General features: G+C 39.4%; 1 protein-coding gene across 2 annotated transcripts in view; it reads left to right on the top strand.

Annotated features, from left to right (window-relative positions):
* LOC140491999 (organic cation/carnitine transporter 2-like) overlaps nucleotides 1-18,705 on the top strand; it is a 58,752-nt gene extending 40,047 nt beyond the window's left edge. Inside the window, exons 8-10 of one of the 2 annotated variants that reach the window (XM_072590575.1) lie at nucleotides 2,500-2,682; nucleotides 11,475-11,607; nucleotides 13,493-18,705. In XM_072590575.1, coding sequence (XP_072446676.1) covers nucleotides 2,500-2,682; nucleotides 11,475-11,607; nucleotides 13,493-13,574 — 398 coding nt within the window. In that variant the 3' untranslated portion in view covers nucleotides 13,575-18,705. Of the gene's footprint in view, nucleotides 1-2,499; nucleotides 2,713-11,474; nucleotides 11,608-13,492 lie in introns of those variants that run through there. The other variant, XM_072590576.1, reaches the window with a different exon arrangement.
* The last annotated feature ends 525 nt before the right edge of the window (nucleotides 18,706-19,230 follow it).

Below are 19,230 nucleotides of genomic sequence, written 5' to 3'. Positions count from 1 at the left end.
CCTGGGCACTGCAATACTTGAAAGTATACTTTCGTATACACATCTGTTCAGATATCCTAAAACATTCATTAACTTTCTCAACAACTCTCAAAAGCTTTTGCAAAAGCATCTTTCAAGCTCACAACCTCTACCACTTAGAAGATCAGAGGTAGCAAATGCATGCGAATACCACCAACTAATTCCCATTCAAGCCATACAACATTCCGAATGAAATGATTATCACCACTTTTTCACCATTCCTGGATCAAACTCGTGGAAAGCCCTTCCTAACAGCACTGTAGCTGACCTTATGACTCTAAGTATTGCAACAGTTCAAGAAAGTAGTTCATCACCAGCTTCTTCAGGACAAGTAGGAATGGGCACTAAATTTTGGCCTAACCAGCAATGCCAATATCCCATGAATGAAAGAGCAAAAACAATAACTTGTATTTATATCTGAGCTTCATTATAATATGTCCTAAGATACTTCTCAGGAGCATTATAAAACAAATATGACTCCAAGCCCATATTACGACAAAGAAGCAAAAGCTTGATTTAGCAAATAAAGTAAATGCCAAGTTTAGTGATGGAACTGCACAGCTTAACACCCAAGTATGGAAAGATTTGAAAAGATTGATGAGAAATTTGAAATGAGATGCTGATTAACAAGGAAATCTTGTAAGCAGAAAACACAAGGATAGTGGGTGAAACGGGCTTTCTGCAAGTGTAATGACAGAAGCAGCAGAGATTTGGAAGACCTCCAGTATACTCAAGGTAGACAGTTGAATGTCAGGTAATACTGTATTAGAATAATAAAATCTGGAGGTAACAAAGGCAATGAAGAAGGTTTGAGCACCAAATAAGCAAAAGCAGAGCAGAAATTGTCAGTTTTACAGAAGCAAAGATTGACAGTCTTAATCATGATGTGCATATGTTGTTGAAATCTCAATTCAACAACACTCATTTCTCATTACCTGGGGTTCACTCCCAATGGATCCATACAATCACAGTTAATGATACGATGATGAGTATGGCCTCAGATACAATGTTTTCTTTTCCCCCATTGACTCATCTGGTCTGATCATGCAGTCCTTCACAGTAGATAGAAGATTTGCATTGTCGTGGTTTCTGTATTTTTGTTATCCATGGGAGATCAGTACACCTCGCCCCATGGATAATGACAACTATCAAGATTGTCATCTTTCTGGTTCAGCTTCAGGCAGTGGCCAGGATGTTGTGAGATAGCAAAAGCAGTTAGAGGCAATATCTTTTCAATTTCATATATTCAACAGAGGAAATATCTTTCTTTCTAGTACTGGTTTTCAGACAAGCAGTTTGACAACTTACAGACAGTTGAGGAGTCAAAAGAACTGATGGTGTAGTAGAGCTACTAAGAACAGATATGTTTTTGGATGATGTAATTGAGCAGCAACATACCATTGAGAAATAGGAAACAAAGGACTGAGTACATCAAAGGTAACAGTATAGGAGAGGAAAGAGAATTGCTTCCTGAAGATTTTCTGGCTATACTTAGATGGATAAGAATAGAACCAGATGAACATGATGTCAGTGAATCTGGGCAGATTGCTGTCATCAACTGTCTAAAAGGTTGCCTAGATATTGAGAAGAACAAAAGAGAGATGTGTTACCTTTGCTATTGTCATATAGGATGTTATCTGAGACTTTAATAAGTGCTATTTCAGCACTGTGACAGCAAGGAAATCTGATTGGATGGAATCAAACATGGATTTGTGCAAAAGATGGGAATGGATTTGCAATTTTGATAGTGAGGCTGGAGACGGAAAAGGCAATTTTCAAAGACAGAGCGATCAGAATGAGCTTTATGAGGCGAGGAGTGTGACAGCTGATTTGCAGGACCCTAACAGCAAACAAATTCATATGTCATATTATATGGCATAGAACTATTATTGGCTTAAGCATTGCTGTAACTAGTCAATGAATGGCATTGCTATTATTTAAATTGTCCTTTTTATCTCCATGATGTTTTGTGGCAAGTTGTTATACATAGGAGACCAAGATGGGGTCATGCCTTCCATAGCTGGGGACCTAAATAAACAACGGTGCATCTTTTTTAACCAGAGTGGACAAGGATATATAATTGAATGTCAATCAAGTACAGAAAGAGGTGCAATCCATCTGGTTGTACAGGTCTGCCTTCACCAAAGCCACACCCATTGTCCAAGCTTTTAAATCTACCTCTACCTGTACCATTTCTCCAGCCATGTATTCAACTCTAGTTGTCTTCTGTTCCTTTCATACTACTTTGCTTATTATAAACATATATCAGAATATATTGTGGATGCAGGCTTTTGTGTCCATTAATTTTATCGGTTATGGAGCAACTCCATGAATTTCCAGCATGGACTTGAAAGTAGCAAGTGCCCATGCCCTAAATATATATTTTGGAAATTAGTCCACACATTGAGTGGGATTATGTAGATAGTTGCTTGTAAACCTGTGCTTTTTCCACCATGTTTATGATTATTTTTTTTTCTCTAGACCTTTCAATAATTGCCACAGTGCTGGTGATGATTGGAAAATTTGCAGTCTCCTGTGCCCTTTCCATGGTTTATGTCTATACTGTTGAGCTGTATCCAACAATAGTAAGAAATATGGGTATCGGAACAAGCACAATGGCCTCCCGGCTGGGCAGCATCATCTCACCTTACATTTTCTATCTTGGTAAGGTATATGCTTAGCCTTCTAATTAAGGTAATATCTAAGGAATTTTATATTTAGATTAGCATGATGCCACAGATCATTCTCAAATGCATACCATTCATCTGCACATGGTGTAAATGAAGAAATAAATGAAGCTCTCAGTATATATAGGACCATTCCTCAGACCCACAAAACTCTCAGCCCCCAGCCACTATGCATTATCTGACTGTCTGAGATCAAGGATGGTATTTAAGTGTAACCATTATCACAATCAAACAGCAAAAGCGAGGAAGGAATTTAAAACCATCATAAGACTGGAGAAAGTGAATGAGTAGATCTCATGGGACTAAAATCGGAACTACACTGAACCCAGTCTGCATTCTAGAATCTTCAAAGGAGGTACAGGGATAGATTCAATGGCTGTAATCTTCCAAAATTGCCTAGATTCATAAAAAAATGTGCAGGAGATTAGAAACTACAAATGCAATACCTCTCTTTATGAACAAATGGACATAGAGAGCAGAAACTATAAGCTTAGCACAGTTTTCTTTTCACTCAATGGACACAGGTGTCATTGGCTGGGCCAGCATATATTGGCCATCTCTACTTACACTTGAGAAGGTGGTGATAAGCTGCCTTCTTGAACTTCTGCAGCCTTAGAGCCATACAACACAGAAACAGACTCTTCAGTCCAAACAGTCCATGCCGAACATAATCCCAAACAATACTAGTCCCACCTGCTTGCTTCTGGTCAATATCCCTCCAAACCTTTGTCGACTGAGCCTATTACATGGGGTTGGTTAGCTCAGTTGGCTGAATTGCTGTTTGCAATATGTGAGTGATACCGACAGTGTGGTTTTAACATTCCACTGAGGTTAACATTCATGGATTTTCCTTCTCAGTCTCTCCCTCATCTGAGATATGGCAATCCTCAGGGTAAGTCACCACCATTCATCTCTCTCTCTGACATGGCCCAGTAGGGTTATGCCAACTTTAGCTTTACTAAGTATATATTATCAATAACAATTTACATTGTGACATGATTTGAATATTGTGAAGTTTAGCTCTATTTGAACAGTGCTTCATAAGGGTCATACCTATGTCCATAATAAATGATTTTTTTGAGTTTCACATTTCATGAGACCTTTCCAAATCTCTGGGAGTGAATCATCAGCTTTCAGAATACAGTACTGGTATTCCTGCAGATCCTGGTTTATTTAAAACCTTGGACAAATAAAAACAAGAAAAGAAACTTGGGACAAAATCTGAAATTGTTGGAAAATCTCAGCAGGTCTGGCAGCATCTGTGGAGAGAAAGCAGACTTAATGTTAACTCCACACTGAAGAAGTGTAATTGGACCCAAACATTAACACTACTTTCTCTCCACACATACTGCCAGATTTGCTGAGTGTTTCCAGCAATGCCTGACGTTGTTCCCAAGATTCCTCACTTAGTTATACAGTCATACAGAATGCACAGCATGGAAACAGACCCTTCGGTCCAACTCATCCATGCCAACCAGATATCCTAACCCAATCTAGTCCCATTTGCCAGCACTTGGCACATATACGTCTAAACCCTTCCTATTCATATTACCATCCAGATGCCTTTTGAATACTGCATTTGTACCAGCCTCCACCACTTCCTCTGGCAGCTTATTCCATACATGCACCATCCTCTGAGTGAAAACATTGCTCCTTAAGTCCCTTTTATATCTTTGCCCTCTCACCCTGAACCTATGCTCTCTGGTTCTGGACTCCCCCATCCCAGGGAAAAACCTTATCTATTTATCCGATCCACATCCCTCATAATTTTTAAAATCTCGACAAGGTCACCCTTCAGCCTCAGATGTTCCAAGGAAAATAGCCTAGCCTATTCAGCGTCTCCCTACAGCTCAAACCTTACAACCCTGGCAATATCCTTGTAAATCTTTTCTAAACCCTTTCAAGTTTCACAACATCCTTTCAGAATTGCACGTAATATTCCAAAAGTGGCTTAACCAATGTCCTGTACGGCTGCAACATGACCTCCCAATCCCTCTACTCAATGCTTTGACCAATAAAGGAAAGCATACCAAACGCCTTCTTCACTATCCTATCTGCAAGGAACTATGCATCCCAAAGTCTCTTTGTTCAGCAACACTCCCCAGGACCTTACCATTAAGTATATAAGTCCTGCTAAGATTTGCTTTCCCAAAATGCAGCACCTCGCATTTATCTAAATTAAACTCCATCTGCCCATGGCCCGTCCAATCAAGGACCTATTGTAATCTGATGTAACCTTCTTTACTGTCCAATACACCTCCAATTTTGGTGTCATCTGAAAACTTACTAACTATAACTCCTATTTTCATATCCAAATTGTTTATATGAATGACAAAAGGTTGTGGACCCAGCACCAATCCTTGTGGCATACCACTGGTCAGAGGCCTCCAGTCTGAAAAACAACTCTTCACCACCACCTCTGTCTTCTACCTTTGAGCCAGTTCTGTATCCAAATGGTATCCAAATGCCACACTAGAAGTTGTTATTGTTTGGGTCCAATGACACATCTTCAGAGTGGAGTTAATATTAACTCTGCTTTCTCTCCACACATGCTAAGAAACCCACAGAGATTTTTCCTGCAATTTTTTGATTTTAGTCTTTCATGTAGCTCCTTGGCCAATCTGTAAGTTGGTGTTCCAGGTAGTGAGACTATGGGTCTGAGCCATAAAAATAGCAGAGCAAAACGGCCGCTGACTGCTTAGGGACATGATTAATGATGCCCACAACTGACTCCGTAAATGCAACCAGGAAACTTTGCACCAAGAATCTTTACTTAGTCATGCAACAGACCATGAATGGACAGACACTGTACAACAAGACATAGATATTAGACAGCGACAAACACAGAAAATGAAAAAACTTGACCTGCAGAAAAACTAGACAAACTTTCACAAAGTAACAGCAATGACAACACAGAAGCATGGATAAAAAACTTATCTGACCAACCCTTTATAGACACTGAAAAAGCTATCTTAGTAAGAGGATTAAATTACAACTGCCAGGATGTGGACAAGAAAGATTTCTTAGCAGCATTAGAAACAACACTAAAAGACAACCAACTCACAGAAGAAACCCAACAATCCATTAGACAGGTAGGTGCACCAACATTAAGCAGAAAAAAGGAAGGAAACACACTCAATACACAAGAAAGGAAAGCACTGGAAAGACAAAAAAAAAATTATTATCCTACCTGCAGACAAAGGACGCTTGATAGTCATTCTAAATCGAAGAGACGACATTGAAAAAGCAAACGCACGACTTACAGGTACCAACACTTACCAAGAAGTGCCGATAGACCTGACCCCACAACTAAAGAACCAAATCACAGCCCTACTCAAAAATTTCAGAAATCTGGACAAATAAATAAGACCGGCTTCCAAAAAATGAAACCAGACGGATCCAACACACCACGCCTCTACGGATTACCCAAAATTCACAAACTAGGAGCCCCCATCAGACCATAGTCTCGCTACCTGGAACACCAACTTACAGATTAGCTAAGGAGTTACACCAAAGACTAAACCACTTAGTAGAAGGCTCACGCTACTCTATCCACTCCACCCAAGACTTCCTGAAGACCATCAAAGACACTAAGATAGAAGAGGATGAAATAATGGTCTCCTTTGATGTAACAGCCCTGTTTACTTGAATCAACATTAACCTGGCCAAGGAAACACTGACTACACCATTAGAAGACCCAAAGACACACACACCAAACACCACTAACTTCATCAACAAGGAGAATATCATCAAGCTAGTGGACCTATGCCTTACCACCCACTTCACCTTCAACAACAAAACCTACAGACAAACCAATGGAACAACCATGGGATCTCCGATATCAGGGTTCTTAGCAGGGGCAGTTATGCAGAGACTTGAGCAAACAGCTCTGCCAACCATCCAAACCAAATTCTGGGTCGCTACGTGGATGACACCTTTGTCATCACTAAACGAAACAAGTTAGAGGAAACCTTCAAGACCATCAATAATACTCTTACTGGCATAAAATTCACGAAAGAGGAGGAAAACAACAACAAACTGCCATTCCTAAATGTCACAGTAGAGCGAACAGTCAATGGGGAACTTCAAACCAGCGTCTACAGGAAAACAACACATACGGACCAAATATTGAATGACAGAAGCAATCATCCTAACATCCACAAATGAAGCTGCATCAGAACATTATTTCAATGAGCCACCACACACTGCAGCACAGAGGAACTATGCTGAGCAGAGGAAAATCACCTATACCGTGTATTCAAAAAGAATGGTCACAGTCACGAGCACAGTTGTGACTGTGAACACAGTCCGCCGATTTCTCAGCAACAAACCCAAACAAGTAAGCAAAACACATCCAGAAACCCTAGCCACTTTTCCCTACATCAAAGACATCTCAGAAATGACTGCCAGACTACTCAGACCCCTTGGCATCATGGTAGCCCACAAACCCACCAACACACTAAAACAGCAGCTAATGAACTTGAAAGAACCTAGAAAGACAACAAGCAAAATTAACGTCATTTACAAAATACCGTGCAAGACTGTAACAAACACTACATTGGACAAACGGGCAGAAAACTAGCCACCAGGATACATGAATACCAACTAGCCACAAAAAGATATGACCGTCTCTCACTATTATCCTCATCTGTGGATGAGGAAGGACACCAACTGGAACAACACATCAATCCTAGGACACGCCAAACAAAGACACGCACAAGAATTCCTAGAAGCATGGTATTCCAACTGGAACTCTGTCGACAAACACATCGAGTTATACTCCATCTACCACCCCTGAGAAAAAGAACAGGACATGACTTCACCACAGGAAATAACATCACCACAGGAAATGACATCACCAACCCAAAGAAACCCAAACATATAAATAGAAAGCAGGAATTTTCAGCATTGCTTCGCATGAGGTCCACTGAAGATGTTAGCTAGTAAGGTAACGAAGCATCTGGAAATGAACCTTTCAGCTCAGCGAACCTACATCCAAAACCTCAACCTGAGCTACAAATCTTCTCAAAACTCAGTATGTAAAAGGATCGTGAAAATCATGTTGAACGGTGCTTTTCAAGTGTGGTTAAGAGGTCATATGTTGACCCCATCATATGACCCTTCATAGTCTGGTAAATCCTCCCATCTGATAAAACCAGTTCCAAAGCTACCAGAACCTGGAGGTAGAAGCTTTACTTTGTTCTCTTGTCAGCTGTTACTGCTCTAACAATCACTTCTGCTCTCACTAATAAAATTCTGGAAATGATCAAAAATCTCACGTGACTAAGATTGTCACAAAACCATCTCCCTAAATTTCTGTCTGTCTACGTCCTGCAGCAATCTATATCCTGGTCCATGAGCAGTCGATTAATATGAGGAAGTGATTTCATTGGGGGAGATTTGCATTATGAAGTCTTAGATTTTTCTCTAATTCTTTTCTGGAATTAGCAATTACAATAAATGTGTGGATAATTTAGATGTAGTGGCTCAAAATCTGAAGGATGTATTTTCAATTCTACGGTTATGTAGCCACATATCCAATGTGTGGTCTGATAGGTTCTCTAGCTGTGTCTTAATGATTGAAAAAGACACTCAGTTTATGTGTGTTTACTAGAACAAGGTGGAGGAGTGAGAATTGGAAACAATTAGTTCAAATCTCTGTCTTGGACATACCAAGTATGTCATGTTGCTATGGGGATGGATTGCAAAGAGAATGATTTTTGGTATTTGGCTGTCAATCTGTGTGATTTCTTACCAAAACTGGCAATTGGAGTTGAGTCAGTTTCCCATTAGTTCAAACGAAGAGAATCAGCGAGGAGCTATACGGCAGCTGGAACCAGGAGCAGAATATCATGAGAAGCCAGGGGTGACCTGATTTTTAGGCATGAAACAAGAATATAGTGAGACCAGTGTTTGAGTTGGAGATTCCTGAGTCGAAGGACCTGAAGGAAATTTCATACCAAAGAACAGTGGGAAACTTCAGGAGAATCAAACTGGATTCCTGAAAGTTACTGCAAACCTTCTGGTCCCAGGAGAAGTGAAATAATTCTCATCATGAAGGAACTCTTGAATGGAAGATGAAAGGAAAGTGATCTGGTGAGGATTTTTAGGTTAAAAGTACAGGTATTTATAAAGTGTAGTTCAATGTCAGTGGTACCTCTTTTCATTAACTCTAGCATGGGAAAAATATTGAGTTTAATTTTGTTTTTTAAATAACTGGTCTTTATTGAAACCAGAACAACATATTGTAACGTTCAGTAGTCACTTTACTTTCCACTATTTACCTTGTAGTTATTTTTCCTCTCTCATTTCTGACCTCACACAAACACCAGTAGGAAATGATATTAAGGTTCCAACCGTTATGATCCATGCCATGTCTTTCGTTTGATGATGTAATGAATTTTTGGATGCAGCAAGTTTCAATGTCATTGATCGTGATTTAAGAGTTCATTTTTTAAAAGCACAGAAACCTTTTTCTTCAAATTGCCTTTTAATAGCAATTCTGGAGGAGAGATTGAAACTTATAAAATCCAGGCAGCAAAAAGATTATCTTGGCTATACCTGTTGGTAGGGTCACTGAGCTGCTTCCCCAGTAATTTTCCACCTCTTCCCATAACACCAATGTGATTTTTTTTATCTGTATGCGTGTGTATGAGGGTTTTGGTGGAGGCTTAATGTTTTAACTTGTAGTTGTATGTTAACAGTTTAGAGTTTTTAAAATCTCTGATTAAAATCTATTTATTTAGAAATATAGTTTGTGTTTAATACAGAAATCTGCTCCATGGTTTCTGTTAGCCTGGGTCTATTTCAAAGTAAATTAGGTCTTTGAGTACTTTGATAATTTTTTTAGAGTTTTGTGATGACTAAGAACGGCAGAGCATGATTTCCAATGCAATATCCCAGTGATGCATGATATCTGCTTGACATGTCTTGCTAACCCCTTCATAACTCATCAATTTCCTCATCCTCCTTTGCTGAAATCCAAAATCCTCGTACATCTCAGACTTATTATTCATTTACCAACTTGTACCTCAGAGCAATGTAATTTGCTTTGCTTAGGTCTGAGCTCCTTGTTTCAAGCCCAATATTTTGGTCTGCCATATTTTAGTTATTTTGCTGGGAAGTTATGAATTGATACTTTCTCAACATGTTATACTACACCCAAAACAGCCTATACTTGGTTCCTTAACATGTTGCTCTCAAAACCTATCTTGGAAGTATCTTATGAACTTTCCCTCCATACTAAAACTGCAAATTTGTTTATTTTTCAAGTCTTATGAAGATTAAATAGCCACACAGTTTTGTAATAATCATTACCTGTCATTGATTTAAGCTCTGTCTTAAACTACCACTGAGATTAGAACAATTATAACCAACTCCCCTCTCCTCACATAATCCCAGTCCCAACCATCCAACTTGGCACCGCCCTCTTGAACTGTCCTACCTGTCCATTTTCCTTCCCAACTATCTGCTCAACTGTACTCTCTGACCTGTCATTTTCACCCCCACCTTCATCTACCTATCGTATTCCCAGCTACCTTCCCCCTCAGCCCCACCCCCTCCCATTTTTCTCTCAGGCCCCTTGGCCCACAAGTCTCATTCCTGATGAAGAGCTTATGCCCAAAATGTCAATTCTCCTGCTCCTCGGATGTTGCCTGACTGGCTGTGCTTTTCCAACACCACACTCTTCATCCCAGAAATGTTTCCTGCCTCTTGCTGTTTTCTAACTCCACCAAAACCGATTCTAAATTTATATCTTCTGGACTTGTACAGCATTGTTAACATAATTTGCTTAGAAGAGGAACACTTTGCTAACGGTTTTCAATCTTGCATTCATTAGGACAGATCAAAAGAAAAAAACAACATAAAGGAAAAAACATTTATACTGTATTGGTGGAAAGTACTGATTGGTTGGCAAGTGGACTCTGAATTGTACAGGATGCACCAGCTAATTACGATTGATAGCTAAATGTCAAGCTTAGTTTAAATTTAAAACCAGGCAGGTGCACTTCATTGGTCATGCATTGCCCTGAGAAATGAATTAGTGGATGGTAGTCGCCTTTTATGGAGTTGAAATAGGTGTGGTATGTATAGACATTCTTTCTGCCTGTAAACTGGGCATTATCCTGTATTCAAATTCATCTTTGAAATGGAGCAGTCAAATGAGCTCCCTTTTCGTGATGTTCTCATTGAGAAATTAGCCCTAGGCGTTCTCTACTAATGTCTTCCATGTCGACAGTGTGGCGCTGGAAAAGCACAGCAAGTCAAGCAGCATCCGAGGAGCAGGAAAATCGACATTTCGGGTAAAAGCCCTTCATCAGGAATGTCTTCCATTTCAGGCACAACGCGATTGATCTTAACAATAAACTTGTAAATAGGGCCTGCACCATTTGCTCCATGTGCAAGCTCGATGCTAAAATAGGGTGCATAAAAACCATCCTGTGAAATAATGGTCAGATCATTTCTCCTTCTGCATTCTGCAAATTCATAAAGGGGCCTAAAGCTGAGAGTGTTGGATCAAAAACTGCCCCCTGTAACTCAGGTGGTCTTGAAGGGTTAAAGAATCTCAAAGATTTGGAAAACAGGTAAAGCTAGCTATTTTACACTTATTATACAGTTGCAACAGAGTGAAAGCATGATGAAGACATGAAAGTAATGTTACTTTAGCAATGCAGTCAAATCTGAATATTGACAACTGTGTTACAAATGCTGTTTATCGCTTTAGGTTAATGCATTTATTTTTGACCTTTATGTTCTATATTTTCACAGGTATTTATTATGAATTTCTGCCTTTTATTCTGATTGGGTGTGTTCTGATTCTGGCAGCAAGTCTAGTCTTGCTTCTCCCTGAGACAATCAATATTCCTCTCCCAGAAATGATTGACCAGATGCAGAAGTTCAAGTAAGTATGTCTTATCTTTACAATGAAGATTTTTTTTTCTTGATTTTCTGCATTGAAGAATAAGTTACAATCCAAGGGGTGCCCTTTCAATTGTCTGCCCCTGCAAACTTCACGTGAAAGATCAATGACATGCTGAGTCAGATTTTTACTCTGGATACACAGGCATTCTGTTATAACGCGTTTCGTCAATGCGAATTCGCTGTAATGTGATTGATGGACTGGGGATGCTGTTTCTACAGTGTGAACTTTTAAAATGTGTGTTGGCTGTGATTATAGTGCCAACACTTTAAGCGCTATGTCTAATGCGCGACTTTTCTATAACGTGGGGATACACAAGAACACAACCATCATATTGTAGAAGAAATAACTGGAGTTACAAAGGTGTGGTATTAGTTAAACCTGTAAGATTTCACCTAAGCAACAGAGAAAAAGACCACTCGGCCCAAATGGCCTATGGCTGCTTTTACTTTATAAACCAGCCTTCTTCCACTGCTTTTCATCACACGCTATTCAGCTAACCCCATCAAAATAACTTTGTAATTTTTCCTCCCTCCCTCCCTTTCTTCTGTAGCTTCTACTGAATGTCTCTGTGATAAGTGCCTCAACTATTAACATATGATAGCACTCCCATTTAAAAATAATCAGCCAAACACTGGAATTTAGTTCTGAGTCAAACATGATGCTACAGCTAAACATAGTCTGGTTCAACCTAAGTAAGCAACTGGTGAGACTGACGTCATCAACAATGGGGTAACATTTTTGGAGATGGAAACAATGATCCGATGATTTCCTATACCCCAATACCCATCATTTTGTATGTTCTGTCTGACCAGTAGATCATCTACCAGAGGTGTCAAACAGTGGTTTAGAGTAATGAAAGAGTGACCCTGGCTGTTCTCAATATTGTCTCCAGAGTCCATGAAGTCTCATAGCATCAGGTAAAACATAGACAAAGAAGCCTCCTAATGATTCCCAGTTACCACATCCCCACCCTCCCAGTTGCTGAAATGGTACTCCTCAAATGCTACTTGCTGGAAGCACTGAGTATGGCAAGAGCTCCGAACTTTGTGCTCCCGTGGGGACTTTGGAATCCACTGCCATGAGTGGCTTGGTAGTACGTTACTGACTGGGCTGGCTGATTCCGAAAGGATGTGCTGCTCAATTGGATTTGTGGCAGGTGATCAGGAAACCAACAATAGAGAGCAACCTTCTTGATCATATCCTTGCTAATTTATCTGTTCATGACAGTATTGGTCAGAGTTGTGGTCACGAATTCCATATGGAGACAGAATCCCACTCTCATGTTGAGGTTGCCCATCACCATTCTGTGTGGCACAACTACAGTGCTAAATAGGCTGGAATTCAAATAGAGCCAACAGATCCATACTGTCCATCTATGGAGAGCTGTGGGCCTTTAGCAGCAGCAGCCTTATATTCAAACACAAGTTGTAACTTTATGGACCAGCATAGTTCTTTCACAACCATTGTCGTCAAGCCAGAGATAATTCTGGTTCAAGGAACTGTAGAGAAGAGTAATTTATTATTGATTGGAGGTATTTTGTTATTGTGTATCCTGCCTAATGAATTGATATTGATGTTTCCTATCAAGCTTGGGAGCTTGATTGAAAGATGTCAATTGCACAGATACAAACCTTAGTTTGCCATCTTTCCTGACCTTCCAATGTGATTTGTTCTGAACAATCTGAGATACATTGGCAAACTCCATACCATATCATTGACACTACAACTTTTCAAATTATTGAAATAAAACCAAGATAGTTAGAACAAAGGAAATTATGAACCAAGGAAATATAATGGAAAAGTTTTGTACATTATTTGTGATAGTGCTTAAACTAAATCATAATAAATTATGATTTAATTGCAGGTTCATATCTAGGCGAGATCACATAAATCTTGACCCTTTATATACACGCGCAGCAACTGAAGACCACAATATCGTCACTTAAAAAAACGGAGGAAATTTAATTCAATCCTCACATCGAACAGTAGGACCGAAGAAATGGCCAAGAAATCATTTGTTTACAATTTATATCGTTAAATATTATCAACAGTGTAAATATATGTAACAGTGCAACAAAGACACTCAAGAACCGTTGATAATTCAACAGGACACTGCACTGTTTTATATTTCCTGCATTTTAACGTTCGTATTTGTAATTAAAATTTATTATTATGTGGGTTTTGTGATGCAATGTTAGCGTTCTGACTGCTAGCCAGACAATCCAAGTTCAAGCCCCTTGTCTCATAACATGTCTGAGCAGCATGGCTGAACGATCTATAATACAAAACTTTGTGACACATTGTGGATTAAATTATGGGGCCAGTTTTAACTTTTTTTACTTCATCAGATTGGTCCACTGGCTGGACCAGTATTTATTGCCCATCATTAATAACCCTTGAGAAAAGGTAGTGAATTGCCTTCTTAAACTATTTTACTCCATGGTGGGATAGATGCATTCACAATGCTATTGGGAAGACAGTTCGCGGATTTTGATTTTGACAACATGAAATGTTGCTGATGATTGTCCATTATACAGGATAGTTCTAAGTCATTAAGTGGAGTATTCAATCGCTGATGTTTCCATGCTGCTGTCCATTTCCTTTAAGGTAGTGGAAGTCATCCGTTTAGAGGGTGCTGTCAGACAAGACAAGGTGCGTTGATATTGTGCTCCAAATGGATGTTCCCACAGACGCTGTGACAGTGTGCTTGCACAGAGTGAATGTTTAAAATGGTAAAATGGGTTGCTTTGTCCAAATATGATCAGGCTTCATAAATTGTTGATGCTGCTACTATTCAGGCAAGTAAATTGGAATCCATCACAGTCCTGTTTTGTGCATTTTATATGGTACATAGGGTTGGGGGGGGGGTCAGGAAGTGAATACTCACCTCAGAATTCCAAGACTCTGAATGATGTTATAGCTACTGCATTAATATGGCTGGTCCAGTGGAATTTCTGGTTAACAGTAACTTCCAGAAGTTGATAATGAGCCATTCAGCTATTGCACTGCTATTGAATGTCAAAGGAAAATGTTACAATCTCTCCAGTTGGAGATGTCATTGCCTAGCGCTTTTATAATGCAATTATTACTTGCCACTTACTATCTCAATCCTGTATATGGTCCAGGTCTTGCTGCAAATGGACAAGGATGGACTCAGTATATAAGTTATCACAAATGGTGCTGAACACAATGGTGCTGGTGTGTAATCATCAGCGAATATTTTCATTTCTGACCTTATGATGGAGGAGCTGATGAAACAGCTGAAAACTATTCAGATGAGGATATATTCCTGAAGAAATCCTGCAGAGATGGCCTGGGATTGAAATGATTTGATTAACAGACCACTGTGAATAATTAGTTTCAATACTGAACTGCCAAGCTCCTTTACAGCCATCTGCCACACTAGGACACCAAAGGATTTTTGATGCAGCCTGCACTGAAGCCTCACAAATTAGACTTTCCTGGGAGTGGAGAAATAATCACGGATGGATGGTCTTCCAGGACAGTAGCTGTAAGATGATTTTTGTGGAACCTTGAGATGTATTCATACTGTTCTGAACCTGCCAAAAATTATAGTGGATGTACTTTGGCTAAAACCTATCTGTTCAAATCACATCAGGAATTGATTGGTTTGTGCAAGGCACATGCTTTGATCAATTCCCACCTAAAATTTGCTTCAGAGCTACCTATTTACATACTAAAAGGGGCAAACCACCAAAGCTGAGATGCTCACTCAGCTAAGAAGAATAGAGAAGTCATTCATTTCAAGGAAGATGCAAATGTACATCAGGGAAGTACGTCTTGAAGTACAAATGCACCTACCACTAAAGGTCACACCATTGGTGATCCAGGCTGAAAAGCATAAACTAAGCAGTAGTTTTCATTTCCAGGGGGATACCCTGCCCTCATCAATCATCTCAAAAAACTCAATCAATTTTGTGATATACAACCTTTCCTGCACAAAGCCAAGATATTTGTCCTAAATAAGTTCATATTTTCCAAATGTGAGTAAATCCTATCTCAAAGAATATTTTCCAATAATTTCCCTACCACTGAAGTAAGGCTTATGAACCTGTAATTTCTGAGATTATTCATGTTGCCCTTCTTAAAGTAAGAAACTACATTGGCTATTCTCCAGTCCTATAGGTCCTCTGCTGTGACTAAAGAGGACATTAAGATTTCATTGAAGAGTCTCAGCAATTTCCTCACCTGCCTCCCTCAGCTTGCTGGAATAGATCTCATTGGGTCTTGGGGATGTCTGCATTAATGCTTTTTAAAACACCCAACACCTTTTCATATGGACATGTCCTAGAGTGTCAACATACTCCTCTCAAGATGCATCATCCAATATGTCTTTTTCCTTGGTAAATACTGATGGAAAGTATTTGTTGATTATCTCGCTCACTTCCTCCAGCTGCAGGCATAAATTCTCACCTGGAGCTCGAGTGGACCTGCCCTTTCACGAGCTACCCTTTTACTCCTTACATATGTATAAGATACCTTGGAATTTTCCTTAATCCTATTTTCCAAAGATATTACATGGTCCATTTTAGCCATCCTCATTTCTTGTTAAGAGTTCATTCCTGCTACCTTTGTACTCTTCAAGTTTCCAAAACTTTATGTATGCTTGCTTTTTCTTTTTGATTCAGCTCTCAATTTCTCTTGTCATCCAAGATTCCTGAACCTTGACATCTTTATCCTTTATTTTCACAGGAACATGCTTGTCTTAAACTCTAAACAATTGGCTTTTAAAAGATTCCCACATGATAGACGTGGATTTACCCTCAAATAGCTTCCTCCAGTCTACATTCCCCATGTGGTAGTTAGTCTTCCTCGATTTTCACCCAATGGCTACTCTTATCTCTATCCATAAGTAACTTAAAGCTAACAGAATTTGGGCTACTGTTCCCAAAATGCACCTTTCCCCCCCACTGAAGTTTTGACTACCTAGCAGGGCTCATTCCCCAATATCAGGTGTAGCATGGTCACTTCCCTCGTCTGACTAAATACATATTGCTTCAAGAAAACCCTCCTGGATACAAATCTTCCCCCATCCAAACTCCTGGCACTAAGTGAGTCCCAGTCCATAGAGGGAAATTAAAATCACCCACCACAACAACCCTGTTATTTTCACATTTTGCCATATCGGTAGAAGATCTTTTATCCAAACATCCAAAAACCAAAAAGCTCCAAAATCCGGAGGTTTTTTATGAAGTTTTTTTCTCATTAACAAGGTTGTTTGGCAACCAAACAGTTAACACAAGTCGACACCCACTTGATGTGTGTCACTCAGATGCAACATGGTGGGGCGTGGCCAAGCACATTCTTAGTTAGAAGTCTGCTTTTCCGGTAAGATTTTTTAAAATTTCACCATTAAACTGTCACATTCTGAAAACCGAAAAATTCCGAAAAACAGCTGGTCCCAAGCATTTCGGATAAAGGATCTTCTACCTGTAAGCTGTCCACATATCTGTTCCTCGATCACCGGCTTGCTGTTGGGAGACTCGTACAATTCCATCAAAGTGATTGCTCCTTCCTTATTCCTGAGCTCTAACTACATGACCTAATTGACAGAGTTCTCCAAGTTGTCCTCCCTCAGTACAGCAGTAATATTCTCCCTAATCAGTCACCAACTTTCCCACATCTTTTACACTCCTTTCTATCACGGCTCGAACATATAAATCTTAGAACATTAAGCTGATAGTCTTGTCTCTCTCTCAACCAAATCTCTATAAGAGCTACAACATCATAGTTGTATATATTAATCCCAGATCTAAGTTCATCTGCCCTTCCTGTCCTACTCCTCGCATTAAAACAAATACACTTCAGATTGCTAGTCCGGCCATGTTCAATAACATCACCTCTGTTTGTACTTCCTTTTATTCTTACTGGCCTTAGCCTTGAACTTTTCCTTGGTCATTTTGCTTGCTAACCCACAGCTCTGGTTTCCACCCCCATTACCACACTAGTTTAAACCCTCCTGATTGGCGTTGCAAACCTCCCTGCCAGGAAATTGATGCCCCTCCAGTTTACTTGGAACCTGTCCTTGTTGTACAGGCCCAAGTTGGTTAGACAAACATTGCATGAGACAAGAATAAAGGATTATGCTGAAAAGTTTAGATGAGGAAAAGTAGGTGGGGATTATGTAAACACCAGCATGGAGTGGTAGGACATAATAACTACTTTCTGTGCTAAAAATCCTATGAAATATAAAATCAACTTTAGACCAAGGAGATAGTTATCCTCTACCGACCACAAGGTGGAGAAATGGAATAATAGAAGTTACAAATATTTTGATTGAATCTTAAAGAACAGTACATATATTATTTGTGGTTAACAGTTAATGTGGGTGAGAATTTTGATGGAGAAGGAACATTATGATTCTGTCCATTATTTTGGGTTGAAGTTTAAGGATTATTTTATAGTGATACAAATTATGCACTCATATTTAGGTGTCTGTTTTTGAAAAGCCATAGTTAGTATGTCATGTATGAATGTATCATTTATGGTACAGTTCAGTCATACTGTACGATTGATTTCTTGAAAAAAATAGATTGCTTTCTGATCTCCGTAACATGATTATTCTCCTTTTTGGGAAGTGTAGTTATTAAGTCTGCAATCATAGATTGATGAATGTGAATAATAAGGCTGTTAATCTAAACTACAGATTATATCAGGTCAGATCCAGCCTGAGCTTTGTGCATTTTCTTGGAAAGTCAGTGTACCCCTTTGGAGTGATAAGGTGCCCTGATCATCCTACATTACACTTGCTTTAGAAGCAGCGTTGGCTGCTTCTAGAGCATCTAATTGTTTATTGCCTGCCACTATGGCTTCACATTTGCTTCCCTCCTCAAGTAATGCATAAAAGCTATTCCTTTTGTTCTTGCCCAGAAGATACTTCCTGAAGGCTCTACTTGGTGATCACTGAAAGTGTCTCTGACAATTCCTCTTTCAACAATTCACTCATGCTCTTTGCTGGAGCTTTTTCCTCACAAACTGGTCAACAGGCTGTTTGAGTTATTGTCTATATGAAATGAACTGGTGTTGGTTAATTCAGAAGTTAATTCCTAACTTGAAATGGTCAAGAACTTCCCAGAACATTTATAGTTCTTCCTGATTGGCCACAGAAGGACCAGATGTGGTAATTCAGGGAAGCCCCTCCTGGTGACTGCATGCATGATTCTCAGGGATCCTTTCTCAGGATCATCCATTGCTTGATCTGAAAAATCAAATAGCATGCACTATTAACAACAACGGTGTCTGAACAAAATAGATTACAGCCATTCATTGGTTCATATCTCAGTGTGATGGCCTAACGAATCAGATTCTATCTGGCTGGTTTAAAATTTAATTAAAGCCAGTTAATTGCCAATCAGAATTAATTTCTATGGGATGCATCAACCAATCAGGATCCACCTGCCAAGAAATTGGCACTGTGCTCTCATTGTGTAAATGTTTTTTTTCCCCCTTGAATTTCCCTTGGTATGCTTGTTAAATGTCCTGGTGACTGCAAGATGTAAAGCTTTGACAAAATTCGTCTTTATCCTATTATTCGTAATGCCAATGGGCAAACTGGTCTGTTGCCATAGAGTGAAGGTCAAG

The sequence above is a fragment of the Chiloscyllium punctatum genome, chromosome 20 (assembly GCF_047496795.1).
Source record: "Chiloscyllium punctatum isolate Juve2018m chromosome 20, sChiPun1.3, whole genome shotgun sequence".
Taxonomy (NCBI): domain Eukaryota; kingdom Metazoa; phylum Chordata; class Chondrichthyes; order Orectolobiformes; family Hemiscylliidae; genus Chiloscyllium; species Chiloscyllium punctatum.
This window is presented reverse-complemented; position numbering and strand designations above follow the sequence as displayed.